Raw genomic sequence first — 19,643 nt, forward strand, 5'->3', positions numbered from 1 at the left:
TTAAAGTAAAACTAACTAAAATTGACATAAAAATCAAGATGTCTAATCTAGACCTAAAAGAAATATTTAAAAGCTAAATAGGGTGTAAAACTTATCTTCGGTCAAAAATTAGGCGTTTACACTTACATCCGCTAAGGTTCTTTAATGGTGAATTGAAATGTTAGCACCCTAGAACTTATGAAACCCTTAAATAATGAATGGGTTATTGAGTTATTGTTGTTTCATCATCTAGGAGTATAGAATATCATTTCCTAGAATGAGAATTTGACTATTAATGGTGGAATTGATTGATTAAGACTTAGGATTCCAATAAAAATGGATGTTTTAGCCTAAAAATGATTTGGAAGGGGTTGAATTGATTAGAAAACCCATGAATTGATATAATATGATTGTTGGGATTGATTTTAGGATGAATTCACACCTACTGATAGTTCACCCATTGAAAAAGGGTAGAAGTAGTAGGGTTTCTTCCCCAAACTATTGTTGTTGAGTAGAGGATTCCTTACCTGCTTAGCGTTATGATTATAGACTTTGAACGTTCCGAAGCTTTGCGAAAGAGTAAAGCTGTTGCAGAATAATTGCATTGTTCCAGTTCGGCTTTGAGGTAGGTTATGGTTTGCTTGAGTTATACTTTGATTTGTTGAATGTATATGTAATAGAATTGATGGGAGAAATCATGTATAGGTCTTTGGACATGAAGTCTGGTTGGAAATTCCTAGGTTGGTATTGATTGATTGATTATGTGGGTTGGTCGCCGTTACTTTATGTACTGAACCTGAGGAGGAATTGTTGTAATATGAGAAGGAAGGAGTTAATATATACTAATATGAGAAGGAAGGAGTTAATATATACTCTTCTTGTGATTGAGATGATTTCGTATTCATTTTGATTGATGAGCTGATATGTTGAGTTTTGATTGATTTGTGGCATGGTACCTGGTGTTCTTGACCTTGATATTGTTGACTGATCCTATTCTATATTTATTGATTAACTGGAAATAAGTTGAGAAATAGGGGGTGAGGATGTGGCCCAGTTATTGGCTCGTGATCGGAGGTCAGTTTCAGAGCGAACTGTATATGGACACCATGGGTCCCCTATAGGTCATGACTATTTGGGGAAACAATACCATTTAGCATGTTTGTTCACGATTGAGATGCTGTCATTTTTACATTGCATTGAATTGGACTTACTTTAGTTTTGTGGTTGGTTGATGACTGAACTTGTAATTGCTGAACTTATCTGATTTCCACGACTGATTGATAACTGGACTTATCATATGCCTGTGTTGGCTAAATTCTATTGATGACATTATTTGTTTATGTGTTGTTGTGCCTATTTGCCTATTCTGTTTCTTTTATGAACGTATGCATGATACTAATCTTAGTCGGCCTATGATGCCTACCAGTACATAGTGTTTGTGTTGATACTACCTTGCTGCACCCTTTTGAGTGCTGATTGTGTGCTGGAGGTATCTTCCAGACCTCATATCTGGCGTGAGGCCAGTTCCCGATCAGATCCGAGGGTGAGCTCATATCCATGCCATGCTGCCTGAAGATCTTTCCTTAATTAGATTTCTACTTGTATTCCAGACATTTACGATTATTTTAGACACTTATTTCATTCATTAGACAACTTTATGTTTTAGAGTCCTTGTACGATGACTTTCGGATCTTTGGAGTTGTAATAGTTAGGACTTCCACCATTATTTATTTATGGCAATGATTTAGACTTATTCATGATTTATTTCTGGTCATTAATTTATATTTGTTAAAATGTTAAGTAAAAGGGATAAGGAGATGGTTCGCCCACTAGGGTATTTGTGTGGGTGTCACTCACGGCTACTTGGGTCGTGACACAAGATCAGGGTTAGGACAGTGTGAGGTGACTCAGAGCACTTCCCAGTGGTGATGGGGTTGTACTAGCGCTCGTTGACACCTAATTTTTGTCCTCCAATAATTTTATTAATTATTCAAATTGTTTGAGTCACAAATGGATTGAAATATACATGTTACAAGTCGAAAATGATTTTACAAAACTGTTTTGGTGACATTTTGCAAAACATCATCAAGTATATTATTGTAAATCATCTTGCGTATTTTGTATATTTCTTAAGATTTTCAAACATATTTATGAAAATTTAAATACAAAATTGTGAAAACAATTATTTAATCAATTGTTTAACTATTAATTGATAAGTATTTTACTCCGTTAAATCAAGAAATTTTATTAAATAAATGATTGGTCAATTATCTCAATTTTACAATTCATTTGATTTTAATTGCACTTACATTCAAAATTGGTTAAAATTGAAATGTCAAATTTATTTCTATGGTAATTATAGTTGTAATTGAAATGACCAATTGATTTATACATTAATTATGGCCACAACTGAAACATTTTGGTCAATATTTAAATTTCAATTGTGAAGTTTTAATTGCTTCATTTCGTGATATGGGCTAAATTCTCCAAATTTAGGCTAGGCTCAGTCCAAAACGGGACCATACCTGGCCCAACTTCGTTATATCTTCAACATATATATACCCAAACACCTCTCATTTGGGTTTGTTGAAAGGGTTTCAAGAGAAACCCTAGCAGCCTCACCCATCTCCTCTCTTTCTTCGGTCATCAACACCCAAAAATGGCAAGTTCTTCATGAGTTTTGCTTTGTACAGACCATGCACGGTCATTTTGGTAAAGCAATTAATGATTCACCTTCTCTCCACCACACAGCCACCAGGAAAGGTAAAACCCTCATCCTCTATCTTCTGTTGCGTTTTCTGCTCAAACAAGGACTAGTTCCTTAATGAATTTTGTCTTGTTGCTTGCTAAAAGTCACGATTTCTAATGGTTTTCAAAGTTCCACAAAGATTCAAGAAGTATCATTCAAAAAAAAAAAAAAAAACCTTAGTCCTATATCATCTGTTGACAAATAATTTGGGGTTCTATATAACGAACCCTATTTCTACTATTTTATAGACAGAGACACATCATAACCAGTCGAAAAAACCCAAATTTTGAGTTTTAGAAAGGATCCTACTAGAATTAGAACACTTTGCCTATTTTCTCTAATTTGGGACTTAGTCTAAAGTTTTTTCTTTCTTTTGTGGCTGAGTACGAGTGTGAAAGAGATTGAGATCCCCAAATCCATTCTCGACAAGGGTTGCTCTTAGAAAAGGTAATTTTTTTATCCTTTCTCTATTTTAATTTAGTTATGTTCCTTATAAGTCTTGTATGCTTTGTTATGTATTATGTTTAGTTAGTTTAGGTTAATATGTGTTAGTTTAAAATTATGTTTCTTGTTTAGTTAAGATTCTTTTTAGATTAATGTAGAAATCTTGTGTTTTAGCTAAAACGTGATACGATAGACACTAGTTAAGTATGCCTTTAGTTATGTGGTCCAACTATGCTTTATTTTGTTGGCTAAGCAGTGTTAATTAGCATGATATGATTGTAAATATAGCTTAACTTAAAACAACCTGCATATGTTTCTTTGTTTATCACTTGACTACTTAGATTGTGAACATGTAGTTGTGCCTGGATAGCTTACGAGACTGTTTAATCCTTGATGTGCATAAATCTGTGTAGTTTCTGTACTATTATCTGAGTTTAGGAACACTTTACATTAGTCATTGGAGTCTGAAGTACACATGATAAACTAAAAGGGAAGAATCACAAAGTTTTGGTAGCAATAATGGAAGTCTGAAAGGTTGAGTTTGATGTTGAGACTGTGAGAGGGGTTTGAAATTAAGTAACTAAAAGGAGTTAAATTCTGTGATCATTTAAGATAATGGGTTTCTTTCATGCCATTACATATAGCTTAGCTCTCTGTCAAATGGATCACTGTGAATAGTACATGTTCTATTTGAATCTTGCTATCCTTTAAAATATAAAGTTTATATATAGGCAGATAGCTTGAATCGTGTTTCCTTTGTCCAAACATTAATGATAATGTGTTCAATTCAAAATGGGGGCTTAGTTTGATCCAATTTGCTTAGTATATGTCTGTTCTACAACTGTAGGGTGTATGTTTGAAATGAGTAAGGATAATGTTCTATTCTTTCATTTGAGCACATGAGTTTGTGTTGGTTTGAAAGTGTACAAGGTTCCCCTGATTTGAATGAGGTTATATCAACTAGAAAGCATGTTAGTCATTGTTATGAAATGAATTATGTGCCAAAAGCATAGGGTGTAACCTAGAACCTTAAGCAATGTTGTTTTCAACTCATACCTTGTAAATGATAAATGCATTATGTGTGTAGGATGTTGGCTTTTCCAACCTAACTTTTCTTCAAGCATGACCCTCTTTGTACCCTTCCTCTTATTTGGATCTATTATGTTCTCAGAACTTAGACAGTATGCTAAATAATTGAAGAATGACTTCCATTTATGTGCATTTTGAGATGTAATGATTGGATGTTTAGCTTGTGCTCATGTTCATATGACAGTCACATAAGCTGTTTGCATCCTTAAGATTGCTTCTACAACTCTGTTAAGTCCTAAAGAATGTTTGGTTATTCACGTAGAATTGAGATTCATTGCATTATGGTTTGAACATCTGTAAAATGTTGGTTTGGGAACTTGTGAGTCTTTTATGCTAAATGATAAGTCATTGATGAAAAATTAGAACTTGTTCCACTTCAATCCTTCCCCTTTAGTTTAACGGTAACTTAAATTTGTGAAAATGATGAAGTTTAAGGAGTAAAAATGAACATACTTGGTATGTTTTCTGTTTGCATGGAAAGGTTATGCCGCCTGTCTTATGATTAAACATGGAGTGATGTCCTAGGACTAAGGACTTAAGAAGAGGCTTTGAGTCACTACTCAGCGTTATCCTAGCTGCTCTGGGTTGCTGGGGTTCTTCCTTGCCAAATCATGAGACCATAAGGATACTTCGGTTATGTTTGTGTGTTAACTAGGAGTCAGTATATTTTTTGTTAAAACAGATCATCCTCTTCTTTTCTTTATATTCTGAATTACTAAAACCAAAGTGTTTGATCTCTCTCTCTCTGAATGTCAATTATATATAATGCGTTGGCTTTCCAACCCTAATTCTCTATGAGTATGTGTATTGTCTAAACTTCATGACTGTTTGGAGCATCATCTTCAACATTTACTTGATTGTAAGAAAAAGACTAAATTTACTCAAATAGCATGTATATATGCTGAGGTTTCTTTTAAAGGAAGAATTCATGTTGATTAGTCACTGGCGTGTGCTGATTTCAACACTTTGATGTATGTTTTAATTTTGCTTTACTTGTTTCTCTATCTGAGGTTATCACCTAAATGATTAAGTGTTTAGTTTGGAATTGTGTGAACTTTGTTTAATAGACCATGAGCCTTAGAGTATAAAGTTGTCTATTTTACATCTTCCCTTTGCTGAGTCTTCATAATGAGTTAAGATAGTCACACATGAAAAGGATAACCTGAATAATGCATTGTCCAAACACTTTCCCTTCTTGTAACACCTCGTACGTCCAAACTAAGCTATGTTCATGATTCAGGACTTAGAAAACCAGACGGGAAGTATTAGAATAAAAAAATTCGTTTTAGTTCAGTGAACTACCAATTTTATGCTTGGTTATACGAATCGTATAAAATTATACGGGCCGTATCTGGCATCGTATAAGTAATACGAGCCGTACTTGCCATCGTATAAGTTATACGGGTCGTACCTGCCATCGTATAAGTTATACGGGTTGTACCTCCAACTATATAAATAAATACGGACCGTACTTTTGGTCCGTATCTAAGCATGGAAAAATCTCAGCTACTGGAATTCGCCACTATGAATACAGTTAGTTTATACGGACCGTACATTTATGTATGAGCCGTACATAGGACCGTACATTTATTAAGGGCAGTATAATGTGCCCGTACAATTACCGATGCAGGGAACAATATAAATATACATTTTCAGTTTTTATTCTATTTTTTTTCAAGCCCTAGCATGAAGGTTCTCTCCTTTATCATTCTAATATAGGTAAGTCTATTCCAAGCCTTCCAAGTGAGTTCTAACCAATATCCATGTATGCTAAGTAGAAATTTATTGTTCATAAGCCTAGGGTTTTCAAGAAAACTCATCTCAAGGATTCAAGGTTGAAGCTTTTGGGATCCTTATTCAAGATACAAGTTCTATTACAAGTTTTCTGAGCGATTAAGGTATGTAGGATTTCTATTGACATGTGGGAACATCATTGTTCTTCCCCACACCATGTTCATCCATGAAAACACGAAGTTCCATAAACCTAGAGTTTCTATTCTAATTCATGATAACCCTAAGTTACAAGTATCATGCTATACCATGTTTTTATTACTAATTCGTTATTGTATTCTTGATATTCCATTTTGGCTATTTGGAATCTGTCTGTAATCCATGAACACCCATGCTTTGCATTCCATGGGATCTTAAATACAAGATATGAATTATTATGCTTAATTTCATTCTATATGCTTCCATGTTTTCATACAAGTTATACTATATATTTATATTCATGTTATATTACACTCACGAATCATGTTTATGTAATTCATGGGTTCTAAGCCGATTATATCCTTGTTCATGTTTTGGGAGTTGCATAGATTACCGAGAAGGCTCAGACATCCTGAAACTACGTGTGCCAGCGTAGGATAAGGATCGCTCTGCCCAGTTAGAATGATTCCTTCATATTTACCCATTGCGGGTTATTGGATCCATTCATGTCATGTTCACGTCTTGTACCCTGGTAATGTATAAGATGGCTGCATCAAATTCTGCACCCGTACCAACCGAAAGGCTTGCGGAGGTCCGTCCTACAGTTACCCCGCAACGCAGTGCCTTAGATCTAGATATTAGGGGAGCTATTCAGCTGCTTACCCAGATTGTTGCTACGCAAGCACAACGTCAGGAAACAACTTCTAGTGCAGGTGCTAGTGGAGGGTGGAATAGTTCTAGGACCAAGTAATTTCTGCATATGATTCCTCCAGTGTTCACAGGGACTATTAAGGGGGATAACCCAAAACATTTCATTGATGGGCTTCAGAAGGTTTTTTATGTCATGCATGCTTCAGAGACGGAGGCAATAGAGTTGAGAGCTTATCAGTTACAGGATGTTGCTCATATTGGTATGAGACATGGGAGTAGTCTTGTGGGGAAGATGTGTCTCCTGCAACTTGGGGTGAGTTTATAGATGCTTTCATTGACCACTTCCAGCCGTTTGAGGTCGGGAGGCAAAGGCCTATGAATTTGAGAGGCTCAGGCAGAATGATATGAGCATGAATGGCTATTACCTCAAGTATGTTTCTTTGGCCAAGTATGCTCCGCACATGGTCCCTGATATAAGGGAAAGAGTTAGGCGATTTGTGTTAGGCCTTATACCTGACTTGTATGGTGATGCAAATATTGATGCTCAGAATAGAAAAATGACCATTACTAAGATGGTTGCTTTTGTTCAGGGTAATGAGGACCAAATGAAGGAAGAAGAAGAACTTCAGAAAGAGAATGACAAAGAATTCAACAAAAGAGCTAAGTCTGCAGGTAACTTCAGCCATGAGGGAGGTGGAGGCTACAAATTCTTCAAGAACAGGTCATCAGGACCCGCTCCATTTGGAGCCAGTGCCCCATCCCAAAGTTCTGGACTAGTCAGAAGAGATAGAATTTCAGACCAGCATACTCCTATTCTCAGGATAGTGTGCGTCAGAAGACTTATGATAATTCGGTCTGCAGCAAGTGTGGTAAGTGACATCTAGGGGAGTGTCGCATGGGCATGTATATATTCTATGGGTGTGGCCAGTGGGGACATTTTAAGAGGGACTGTCCATCAGCGAGACAAGGTACCGGAGGTAATGTGGCACAGTCCACGTATTTAGCAGCTCCTTGAAATTCTCAAGCCCAGTCAGGGCATTGTGCAGCTAAGTCTGGCAATGCAGGCAGATGTCGAAACAACTTGTATGCTTTAGCAGGACATCAAGATATAGAGGCACGTGCAGATGTTGTCACAGGTACATGAACAATTTTCACTTTCGACGGTTCTGTCCTTATTGACCCAGAATCCACCTTATCATATGTAACCCCATTTATTGCTGAGAAATTTGGGATAGAACCAGAAAAGTTGCATGAACCCTTTGAAGTGTCCATTCTAGTTGGAGTCTCAGTTATAGCTAGACGTATTTATAGAGGTTGCCCAATTTTAGTTTATCACTGTAGAACCATAGCTCACTTAATAGAGTTGGAAATGGTAGACTTTGATGTAATCATAGGTATGGATTGGTTGGCTTCATGTTATGCCACAGTAGGTTGTAGAACCAAAATAGTAAGAATTGAGTTTCCTAATAAACCAATCATAAAATGGAAGGGCAATTCAGTAGTACCCAGGGGTAGGTTTATTTCATATCTCAAAGCCAGAAATATGATTTTCAAGGGGTATATTTATCACTTAGTCCAACTCAGGAATATAGATACCCAGACCCTGACTTTCCAATCCGTACCAGTCATTAATGAGTTTCCAGAGGATCTTCCTGGAGTTTCTCCCGACAGGGAGATAGATTTTGGAATTGATCTACTTCCCGGTATAGAGCCGATATCTATTCTGCCATACAAAATGGCTCCAGCAGTGTTCAAAGAGTTAAAAACCCAGCTGAAAGATCTTCTCAATAAGGGATTTATTAGGCTAAGTGTTTTACCTTGGGGCGCACTAGTCTTGTTCGTCCGAAAGAAAGATGGTTCCTTATGCATGAGTATTGACTACCATCAGTTGAACAAAGTCACCATTAAGAACAAGTATCCTCTCCTCAAAATAGATGATTTATTTGACCAATTTCAGGGTGCCCAGTGTTACTCCAAGATTGACCTCAGATCAGGATACCATCAGTTAAAGGTTAAGGAAGCTGATATTCCAAAGACCGCTTTTAGAACCCGTTATGGTCATTTTGAATTTCTTGTCATATCATTTGGGTTGACAAATGCACCAGCTGCTTTCATGGACCTTATGATCAGGGTTTTCAAGCCTTATCTTGATTTATTCGTCATCGTGTTTATTGATGACACTTTGGTATATTCCCGTAGTGAGACTGATCATGCATAACATCTCAGAATAGTGTTGTAGACACTTCAGGATCGTGATCTTTCTGCAAAATTTTCAAAGTGTGAATTTTGGCTTAAGTCAGTGGCGTTTCTCGGTCACGTGATTTCAGGAGAAGGTGTGAAGGTTGATTCTCAAAAAAATTGATGCCGTGAAGAATTGTCCTAGACCTACCTCAGTATATGATATAAGAAGTTTCTTGGGTCTGGCAAGCTATTATAGATGTTTTGTAGAGGGATTTTCCTCTATTTCAGCTCTGTTGATTAAGTTAACTCAAAAGAAGGTCAAATTTCAATGGTCAGATGCATGTTAGCAAAGTTTTGAAGATTTGAAGAAGAGGTTGACTTCTGCTCCAGTTTTGAGACTACCAGAAGGAGTCGAAGGGTTAATAGTATATTGTGATGCTTTGGGAATTGGTCTCGGATGTGTCTTAATGCAGCATGGTAAGGTTGTTGCGTATGCATCCAGACAACTTAAGGCTCATGAAAAGAACTATTTGACTCATGAATTAGAATTGGCAGCTGTGGTTTTTTCAATTAAGATATGGCCTCATTATTTGTAAGGAGTGCATGTTGATATTTTCACCGATCACAAAGGCCTGTAGTATATTTTCAAGCTAACAGAGTTGAACCTCAGGCGAAGGAGGTGGCTCAAATTGCTTAAAGATTATAATGTGGATATTCTCTATCATCTAGGGAAAGCAAATGTAGTAGCCGATGCTCTTAGTCGATGAACCATGGGGAGTTAAGCTCATGTAAAGGCAGATAAGAGAATTATGACAAGAGAAATTCACCGTTTGGCAAACCTAGGAGTTCGACTGTTGGACTTCGAAGATGGTTGGGTTGTTGTTCAAAATAGATCTTATTCCTCCTTAGTAGCCGAAGTAAAAGAGAAATAGTGTAGTGATCCCTACATGTTGCAGCTGAAGGAAGGGATTCATAAGACTAAGAAAATGCCTTCCAAACAATGGGGACATGATGTTACCTTGAGGTACCGAGGCGGGTTATGTGTTCCAGATGAAGATGGACTTTGAGAGAGGATTATGTCAGAAGCTCACAATTCTAGGTATTCCATCCATCTAGGTTCCACGAAGATGTACCATGACCTCAAGGAAATTTACAGGTGGAATGATATGTACAAAAATGTAGCAGATTTTATGGGCAAGCGTCCGAATTGTCAGCAAGTGAAAGCCGAGCACTAGAGGCCTGGTGGGTTAGCTCAGAATATTGATATTCCTGTTTGGAAATGGGCGATGATAAATATGGACTTTATAACAGGTCTACCTCACTCATCGCGAAGAAACGACTCGATTTGGGTGATTGTGGACCGACCTACTAAATCAACACACTTTTTACCAATCAAGACCACAGATTCAGTAGAAGATTACACCAAGTTATATATTTATGAAATTGTCAGATTGCATGGACTCTAGTGTCCATTATTTCAAATCGTGGTGCTTAGTTCACAGTGAACTTTTGGAAATTCTTTCAGAAAGCATTAGGTACCAAGGTAAACCTCAGCACAGCTTTTCATCCTCAGACAAATTACCCAGCATAGCGTACTATTTAGAATCTTGAGGACATGTTGAGAGCATGTTTCATAGATTTTAAAGGTAATTGGGATGATCATTTGCCTCTCATTAAGTTTGCTTAAAATAACAATTACCATGCTATTATCAAGATGGCACCGTTTAAAGCTCTGTATGGGTAAAGATGCAGGTCATCCATTGGTTGTCTTGAAGTTAGTGAAACAAAGTTGTTGGGACTAGATTTGGTCTATTAGGCTATGGTGAAAGTCAAGTTGATTTAAGAGCGTTTGAGAACGACTTAGAGTTGCCAAAAGTCCTATTCAGATGTGTGACGAAAAGACTTAATGTTTCAAGTTGAAGATTAGGTGTTCTTAAAAGTTTCACGTATGAATGGTGTGATGGGATTTTTCAAGAAAGGGAAACTTAGTCCCAGATATATTGGACCTTACAGAATCCTGCGAAGGGTTGATCAAGTAGCCTATGAGCTTAAGTTGCCACAAGAGTTGGCCGTTGTACACCCAGTATTGCATGTATCCATGTTGAGAAAGTATGCATAATGACACGTTATGTCATTTTGGTTGCTTTCTTGTTTTTTCCCTTGTGAACCTACCCCCTTTCTTGTTTTGGAAATTTGCTAAGTTAAGTAACCTTTAAGTGTTAGATTGACTCTAGGCATCTTCGGGGGTAATTGCATCTTTCATTGGTTCCATTAGCTTCGGGACATCGAATATAGGTTGTTTGAGTGTTTGGTTCAGTTCCCGAGGGTCTTGGCGCGTTTCGGTCATTTGGTTAGAAAGTTGGTTTTTGCCCATTCGGGGTTGACTTGGTCAGCTAGACAGACCTATTTTGGAAATTCTGAGTGCACGAATGAGCTCATAGCTCGTTTTTACATTTGTCTGCATATTTGGTTTGTCTCGAGGAGGTTCTGAGAGAGTCCCGAGATTTCGGGTGTTGGAAGTCAAAAATCGAATTTTTCTGGTTCTGGTGTTTGAATAGGCGTGAACGAGGTCCCGTCCCTGCGGATGTGCTCAGGCGAGAGAATGCCCGCAGGAACAAAGGATTGCGGGGTTGTCCTTGGTCTGCCCCTGCGAAGGATTTCCCGCAGGCGCGTGTGCGCAGCCGCGTGCTTGGCTTCGCCGCTGTGAAGTGGTGATATTTGTGTGGGGTTCGTCGTGGCGAGGATATTTCCGCTAGTCCAAGTTTTTCGGTGCAAACCTAAGTACGCAGGTGCTTGCATCGCCAAGCAGAATATGGTTCTTAGGGCTAAATTTGGGGGTTTTGGATTATGTAGCAATATGGGTATTGATAGACTCTTATTCTAACGAATAGTCCTTATTTGACTAGACTTTGTTCGTTTGGAGACTATTCGAAGTGGCAAGAGGGCATCGTGATTCGAGATTTTGCATTCTAAGGATGTTGAGACCTTGAACTCTTTCTTGAATGTGTGTGTTGGCTAAAATGAACCTAATAAGAGGGAATTGGGGTGAATTAAGGGAGTTCCGATACTTGTGAAGTGACGAGCACTAGCATCGGATACCGGTCATCATGTTATGGGTATTTGCGCAATTTCAATTGTATAATTAGTCTGAATGCCATGCTTTGAGCACTAGCTGATAGAATAGTATGATTCTTTGGATCTGTGATTAGAGTCCGACGCCTGTACTTATGTCTCTCATTATTATTAATTTCTGTCTTGTCTATTCGTGTGCATATCACTCATACATATATCCTTGTTGAATGAAAAATAAGTAAAAAGGTGAAACCCTTATGGTGTTATGAATATAAGAATGAATTTCATGCTTTTATACTTGTTCTTGACTTGATGCATGCCATATTCATACTTTCATGTATTCATGCATACGATTTGAGGATATGATTGTAAGTCCGATGGGATCTTATTCAGGACGAGTGATGATGTTTTGGCACATTCTATTAGTACTTGAGCCCGATTGGCTAAGAGACAGGTTGTTGAGATGTGATATGATTGAGGTCGTGATCCGAGAAAATTAACGAAGCGGTGATATATGGGCCTCATGATCCCTCCCCCCCCCCCCCCCCCCCCCATGGGTCAAGATTCGTTAATTTTCGAACGTGTGTTTATCGGGAAGTGAAAACAAAGGCCTTGCATTGTATTTGCATGTCATTCATCCATTCTTTGTATTGTCGTTGTGATTATTGGTAATTGTTTTGCCTTATCTTGAAAATCTATCTGTTATGTGGGTTTAGCTGTTATTATGATTGTCTCGTATTTGGACTAATCGCGGACAAGTGTAGTTGTGATGTCGAAGACCAACGCTTATCTCCGTTCTGGAAAGGGTTGGTCAACGATGCATGCTGAGTACCCATTGTTTATTGTAATCATGCTACACTTGCTACATCTTTTTTTATGTGCATACTCAATCCCTAGCACGAGTGGAGGACGCGACTACCAGGTTCCCCGTTAGAGAGTTACTTGAGAGGCAGGGGTGAGCTATTTGGATTTGGGATAGGTCCGGATTCTCCTTATCCTTTATTTTCTGTCTTCTTCATTTCAGACAGTTTCCTTATGTATTCAGGCTATTTATACTCTAGTAGTCCTTGTATTATGGTGACATCAGATTTTGGGCAAAGAATGTAATAATACTTAAGTATTTCTATTTAAGATTGTTAAGACATGAAAATGACTTGTATGCTTACTTCCTCTTTTAATATTTTCTGCTTATTTTGGGCTGTTAACGGTTGGTGTTGGCTTACTAGTACGGTGGGACTAGTGCAATCACGACTTGGTAAATTGGGTCGTGAAAAATTGGTAGTAGAGCCCTAGGTAAATCGATCTCACCAATACAAGGACAATGTCTATTAGAGTCTCGCGGATGGATACGAAGAGCTCCGTACTTATCCTTAGGAGGCTATAGGACATGTAGGAAAACTCTCATCTTTTGTTCCTTATCGTGCGTAATTACTTCTAATGTGTTGTAAGACTTCTTTGTTTCATTCTCTCACAGATGGTGACAACACGGAAAGCAGCGGTAGGTGGTCAGGGTCTAGCACCAGCTCCCATACCTGCTCCCCGAGTCGTTAGGGGAGGTAGGGCACGTGGTATAGGTTGAGGCTTTTCTAGAGCCCGTGTTGCTAGAGCGCCCACAACTACTCATGACCTGTTTGTGATGCGTCTCAGGAGCCAGTCAGCGGTGACCAGGTTGAGGGTGAGATACCCGTAGAGGTACCCACTTCACCCGCCTGCAGCGTTCGCTAGAATACCATAGCCCGTCTTTTGAGTTACTTTGATTAGATGTCTTAAGCAGGCATGATATCAGCACTTTCTGAAGGATCCTGGACTCGGGTAGGAGCACATACTCTCGAGCAGGTAGCCGCATGTTTCAGGACTTCAGGAGTGCAGCCAGCCGCCGATGTGGCTCCTCAGGCTCTTCGAGCCCTAGTTGTAGGTGTTCCTACTCCGGGTATAAATCTTTGGGGTATTGTTGCACGGCCAAGGGTTCCGCCTACTATGACTGTTGATGAGCAGAAGAAGTGGGACAAGTTTGACAAGATGAAGCCGCAGACTTATGATCGACATCTTGATGCCGATGCTTATGAGTTCTTGGTTAGTTTCCATGAGAGGTTAGATACCCTGGGACCAGTGGAGTCTAATGGTGTGGGGTTTGTGGAGATGCAGATCATTGGCCCCACCAAGCAGTGGTGGAGGGTATTCTTGGAGACTAGGCTCGTTGGATCACCTCCGCTTACTTCGGAGGACTTTTCGATAGTCTTGTTAGAGAAGTGGGTCCCTTTCAGCTTGCTTGAGGGGAGGCGTGAGAGGTTTGACCATTTTGAGCAGGTATCTATGAGTGTTACTCAGTACGAGATGGAGATTTATGCCTTGTCCTGTCATGCCTTGACTATTCTACCTGATGAGGCAGAGAGGATCCACAAGTTCATTCGAGGTTTATCGTATCATCTCAAGGTTGTTGCTATGTTTATTGCCTCTTCAAGCAAGGACTTTCAGGGTGTTGTTGATGCTGTTCGGGGTATGGATACCCTTAGGTACTAAGAGTTTGGGGATAGGTCTGGGAAGAGGCCTCATTCTTCGGGAGGTTTTAAAGGTTCCTTTTCTAGAGGTCGTGATCACCATAGTAGAGGCCATCGTCCTCACTTCAGTCGGCCAGTCAAGGCAGCTATCCAACCTTCTCAGGGTGGTATTTCGGGTCGTAGTTGTGGATATAGTTCAGGGCAGAGCTCTCAGTCGTGATATTCTCGGCCAGATAGTCGTGGTGGTTATTCCTATTTTTGTCCTCAGCTAGTGGCCTCTGGTGGATGTTTTGAGTGTGGTCAGGTGGGCACTCTGCCAGAGATTTCCCCAGAGCTCGACAGGGTGGTTCACACCCCAGTTCTCAGGTTTTTACTCCGAGGCCAGCTAGTCATCCATTGAGAGGTGGTTCCCAGAGTGGTAGAGGGAGTTCTCATTCGGGTAGAGGTGGCACTCAAACCGGCAGACATCCATCGAGAGGTGGTTCCCAGAGTGGTAGAGGGAGTTCTCATTCGGGTAGAGGTGGCACTCAAACCGGCAGTCATCCATCGAGAGGTGGTTCCCAGAGTGTTAGAGGGAGTTTTTATTCGGGTAAAGGTGGCACTCAACAGGCCGCGGAGGTGTTCATGGGGGTTCCCACTCTAGTGGTGGTGGAGCCCAGTGTTATGCATTTTCGGGTAGACCCGAGGGAGAGGCCTCAGATGCTGTGATTGCATGTACTATTTTTGCTTTTCATCGGTCTGCTATTGTCTTATTTGATCCGGGTTCTACTTATTCATATGTGTCTACTTATTTTGCATCGAGTCTAGATATGATGTGTGAGTCTCTTGATGTTCCAGTTTATGTTTCTACTCTGGTGGGAGGGTCTGTAGTGGTGGATCGGGTGTACCGATCTTGTATAGTCACCATGATGGGTTTTGAGACTTGGGTTGATTTGATGATTCTTGATATAGCGAACTTTGATGTTATTTTGGGCATGAGTTGGTTATCCCCATACCATGTTTTACGGTTCACTTTTATGCGGGCGCATAAAAATTACTAGGAGGTGGCAGGTGCTCTAATTGTATTTTAGTATTTTAGAGTCGCCACCTAGTTTATTAAGGGAAGTTAGGAAGATCGGGTTAAAAGGGTTTATCAAACAAGAGAAAATCCTTTTTGGACCAAAGTTCGAGGTAAAGGTTCTGGTGATCCCCTAGGGAAGGTTTTATGCACCCTAGTATTAAAGATTTGTAGAATACGATTGACCTACGAGCTTCAATGTGTAACTAATATATTATTTGCGTAAAAGTGTTTGGTTTTCTGCAAAATGTCATTCATTTTTTTTAATCATAAACTAAAGAAAAATTTTGGCAAAAAGTCTCCTTAGAAAAAGGGGTTTTGGGGTTCAAAAATCCACGTAAGTGCTCAACTCACTTTATTGCCGGACTAGGACACACCCGGGATTTCTCCCTTGTAGAGTCACTACTGCTCTATATATATATGGAGTATATCTCCGATTTTTTATACATATAGATATAAAAAAAACAATTATTTAGTTTAAGTCTGATTTTACCCGTTAGGAGCTCGAATAGATCAACCATATTCTCACCAAAGCCATCTTTTCTCAAACTTGGTCTTAATATCTTTCCCTTGTTTTTCGGTCCACAGGCAGTTTCTGGGCTTTCAGCCCATCAGGTTTCAAATTCTTTCTCAAGTTTCAAAGTCCAAAATCATAGTCCTTTGATTTCTGAAAATCTCCAAGTCTTAATATCTTATCATTTAACAATTAACATAGGTTTAAGAGGTTGTCCTTTATCATTTGAAGCCACAAAATAACTTTGAAATCAGTTCATTTTTCTATTTACCACCTTAATTGTGGGCTTAAGGCCCAAAACAGATTCTGCCAAGGACGAAAAGTCCAAAATTTCTATTTAGCCATTTTTGAGATTGTTTAGGCTCATTACAGTGCTGATCTAGTTTTAAAGCTTAGCAAAATTTCAATTAATTATCCAATTCCTACAAACTTTAAGAAAATGGTTGAGTTTTGAAAATATTTAAGGCGACTTTTCTAAAATACTAGGCGTTTTTCCTAAGTTCTACATCCACATGGGTTTCAATAATTTCACATGTCTTTACAAGTACATTTACATATAATGAATCAAATAAAAGGGAGTTTAGGCTGGTGGGCCTACCTAAGCTCTCATCAGTTACTATTTTCACCCATAGTTGGGCCTTCACCATTTTCACCCATGGTTGGGCCTTCAATATATTAGCTTCCCTTTCTTAGATTTATGCGCACTCGATTAAGAAAAGGGGTTGGGCCTCTGGCCCAACAGGTTTAATGCAAGGATGGCCCGAATGGCTCAAGTTGGATTTACATGGAACAACAAAGAGATAAGGATTAGTAGATGCTTAAGGTTTGTATGCATAACTAGAAATAAGGACTACACATAATTTATCACACATATATATATGCAATTCTCAAATAATAGGATAGGGACTGGCCCAAGACACAGAAAATCGGATAACTCAACTGGGTTGAATAGAACAGTCCATACACCTATCAGAAAAAGAAAGAAACAAACCAAACGTAATAGGCCCAATCTCATTAAAGCCCAATACAAGAATAACATATGCTTAGCATTCAAACAACCCTAAGATATATATATATATATATATATATATATATATATATATATATATATATATATATATATATATATATATATATATATACAAACTCATATACCCTTGGGGTGTACAGAATTTTGAGTATACTTAGTATATTTTAGATATACCCCCTCCCCTGTGTACAATCATTATACTCAAATTAACTACTATACATGCTTACAAAAGGTTTAATCATGGCATAAATCAGCTAAAAGGAGCATGCATGCAATTCAAAAGTCACCATAGAAGTGGTATATCTCAGTATCCCTTAAATATACAGGTCTTAGTGTGGCCAAAGGCACCACAAGGCTGTATATCTTAGTTATATTTGAGTATATCATCCTATATTAAGAAATAGAGTGCTCAAAAATCACACAAACAAGCAAATCTCAATCCATTTATCATGGTACACTCTCATTTCCTAAAATATGCAGGATACTTTTCACAAAATCACCTTGATGACAGACATTTGACCACTAAACATAAGTACAAAACCCATCTGCAAAATAACTCTAAAAGTATCCCTAATGTTATTGGAACTAAACTCCTTAAAACTCTCAGCACAATCTCCTCTTTCAACATATCAATTTAACCCAAAATCCCAGTCAAAATATCCCAAAATCCCATAAATTCTAACAATAAAACAATAGAAGTGATAGAAATTTAAGAGATTACAAAGCATAAACTTGCTTTTGCATTCATGCATAGGTGAAGAAAGGGAATTTTCTTTTAAACTTTTGCACAAACAGAAACCCTAAAGGAACCAATTGAAGATTAAACAAAAAATTAGCTTTTTCTTCACTTAACTTCAAATTCCACAAACCATTTTTTTTATCTCCCATACCATCTTTCCTTCACCAAATTCCATGTATAATTTATACTAAATAATAAAAGAAAAAGAAAAGAAAAGGGGAGGTTCTTAACCTCGTCAACCATAAATTCGCTTAAATTAGGCCTTCAAATGAAAAGGGTATTGTCATTTATGCATCAAATTCCATTAACAAATAGTAGCAATCACCAGCTATTTATGTATTTCAAGAATGCATACATACACATACACATACACATACACACACAAGCATTCATGGGAAGAATCAAATCATTGAAAAGAAAATAGCTAAATCACATAAATGGAGTAAATATTTCGTCACATAAGCAGGAATCGATGGTCGAATTTTGGGAGCAATCGATTTGGGAACAGTTGAATTTGGGAGCAGGGTATCATTAATTTGGGTGAAGTTCGGTTGCTGGGTATTGTTAATTGTTAAAAGAGAAAAAATAAAAACCCAAAAAGTAGATAAATGGGGGAAAATGAAAAATAAAAGGGAGGGAGTGAAATTTTTACCCGTCCCATTTTGCCCATGAAACGTTAGCCACGGTTTTGTTAATGTAGATAACTTTATAATTTTCAGTCTGTTTTGCCACGGTTTTCGAAACCGTGGCTCAAACACGCGTTTTTGGTAGTAATTCTCAAGATTCCAAATCACTATAACATTTTTCAAGTATAGATATGATCCAACCAATTGAAATTCTTTATATCATAAACAAACTTGAAGATATATTTCATATGATCTAATGCATGCAACACAGTCATCTATAATTAATCTATTGTCATGGAATAACAAATTTATCATAAACATATATCAAATTTATATGTTATTCCCAAGATTATCATGCATTTAAAGATCACCACAAAACAATTTGTCTACCCTAATATTTATATCAATTGTATTTATCAAACCACAAAGAGAAGAAATTTATAAATAAATAATAAAAGAGTTGAAGAAAACAGAACCCCATTTTTGCCAATTCTTTGTCCATTGCTTTGATGCGATTACTTTTTTCATCCTCCAAGTCAATTGTGGAAATGAAAATGTCTCCAGTCATGAGAAGGTACAATTTTCTCCGACAACCTTTCACATATGTATAAGAATTGAAGGTTTGCATTTTTTTTTCTTTCGATCTACTTAGGGATTTTTGTATACTGTATTATGCCATATACTTGCAAATAACGTAACTATGACACGAAGCTGCAAGTCTTGTAGTCATCATTCATTATTTGCAGGTGTTTGAGTGTTGAGAGAATTCAGCCATGGAAGAATCAGTTATCACAAGGAAGGGAGGAGAAAAGAGTTCAGAGAAAATGCTTCATTATTGAACTTGAACTGAATGTACAGTACAGGGATATATATAAAACTTACTCCACTAACTAGTCTATCTAATTAATCATTTACAGCTATCACTAACTAACTATTTTCACCTAACTCCTCTAACTTTAAGTTATTGCATTATTAGTCCCACAACCTTCTACACTCCCCCTCAATCTGATGGAAGAAAATAAGTTTTTCATTCCCAGCTTTCATACAAGATATTCATGTTGTGGTCTGCACAAGGCTTTTGTGAG

The 19,643-nt window shown here is 38.1% G+C and overlaps 1 protein-coding gene across 7 annotated transcripts; it reads left to right on the top strand.

The window, feature by feature from the left end:
• The first annotated feature begins 2,519 nt into the window (after positions 1-2,519).
• On the top strand, positions 2,520-19,577 carry LOC132615540 (uncharacterized). Of its 7 annotated transcripts, none has more exons than XR_009572737.1 (3): positions 2,526-3,175; positions 6,058-6,159; positions 19,305-19,577. XR_009572737.1 is itself a non-coding variant. In XM_060330142.1 (2 exons), the coding sequence occupies exon 2, from the start codon at positions 13,871-13,873 to the stop codon at positions 14,612-14,614; it is 744 nt and encodes a 247-aa protein (XP_060186125.1). In that variant the 5' UTR covers positions 2,520-3,175; positions 13,569-13,870; the 3' UTR covers positions 14,615-15,584. The 7 variants fall into 7 exon arrangements, 2 of the variants coding, with proteins under 2 accessions (XP_060186125.1, XP_060186126.1); XR_009572736.1 differs by having other exon boundaries at positions 2,527-3,175; positions 6,063-6,159; XR_009572738.1 differs by lacking the exon at positions 6,058-6,159 and having other exon boundaries at positions 2,520-3,175.
• Positions 19,578-19,643: the final 66 nt, after the last annotated feature.

Source organism: Lycium barbarum, chromosome 10, assembly GCF_019175385.1.
Source record: "Lycium barbarum isolate Lr01 chromosome 10, ASM1917538v2, whole genome shotgun sequence".
NCBI lineage: Eukaryota > Viridiplantae > Streptophyta > Magnoliopsida > Solanales > Solanaceae > Lycium > Lycium barbarum.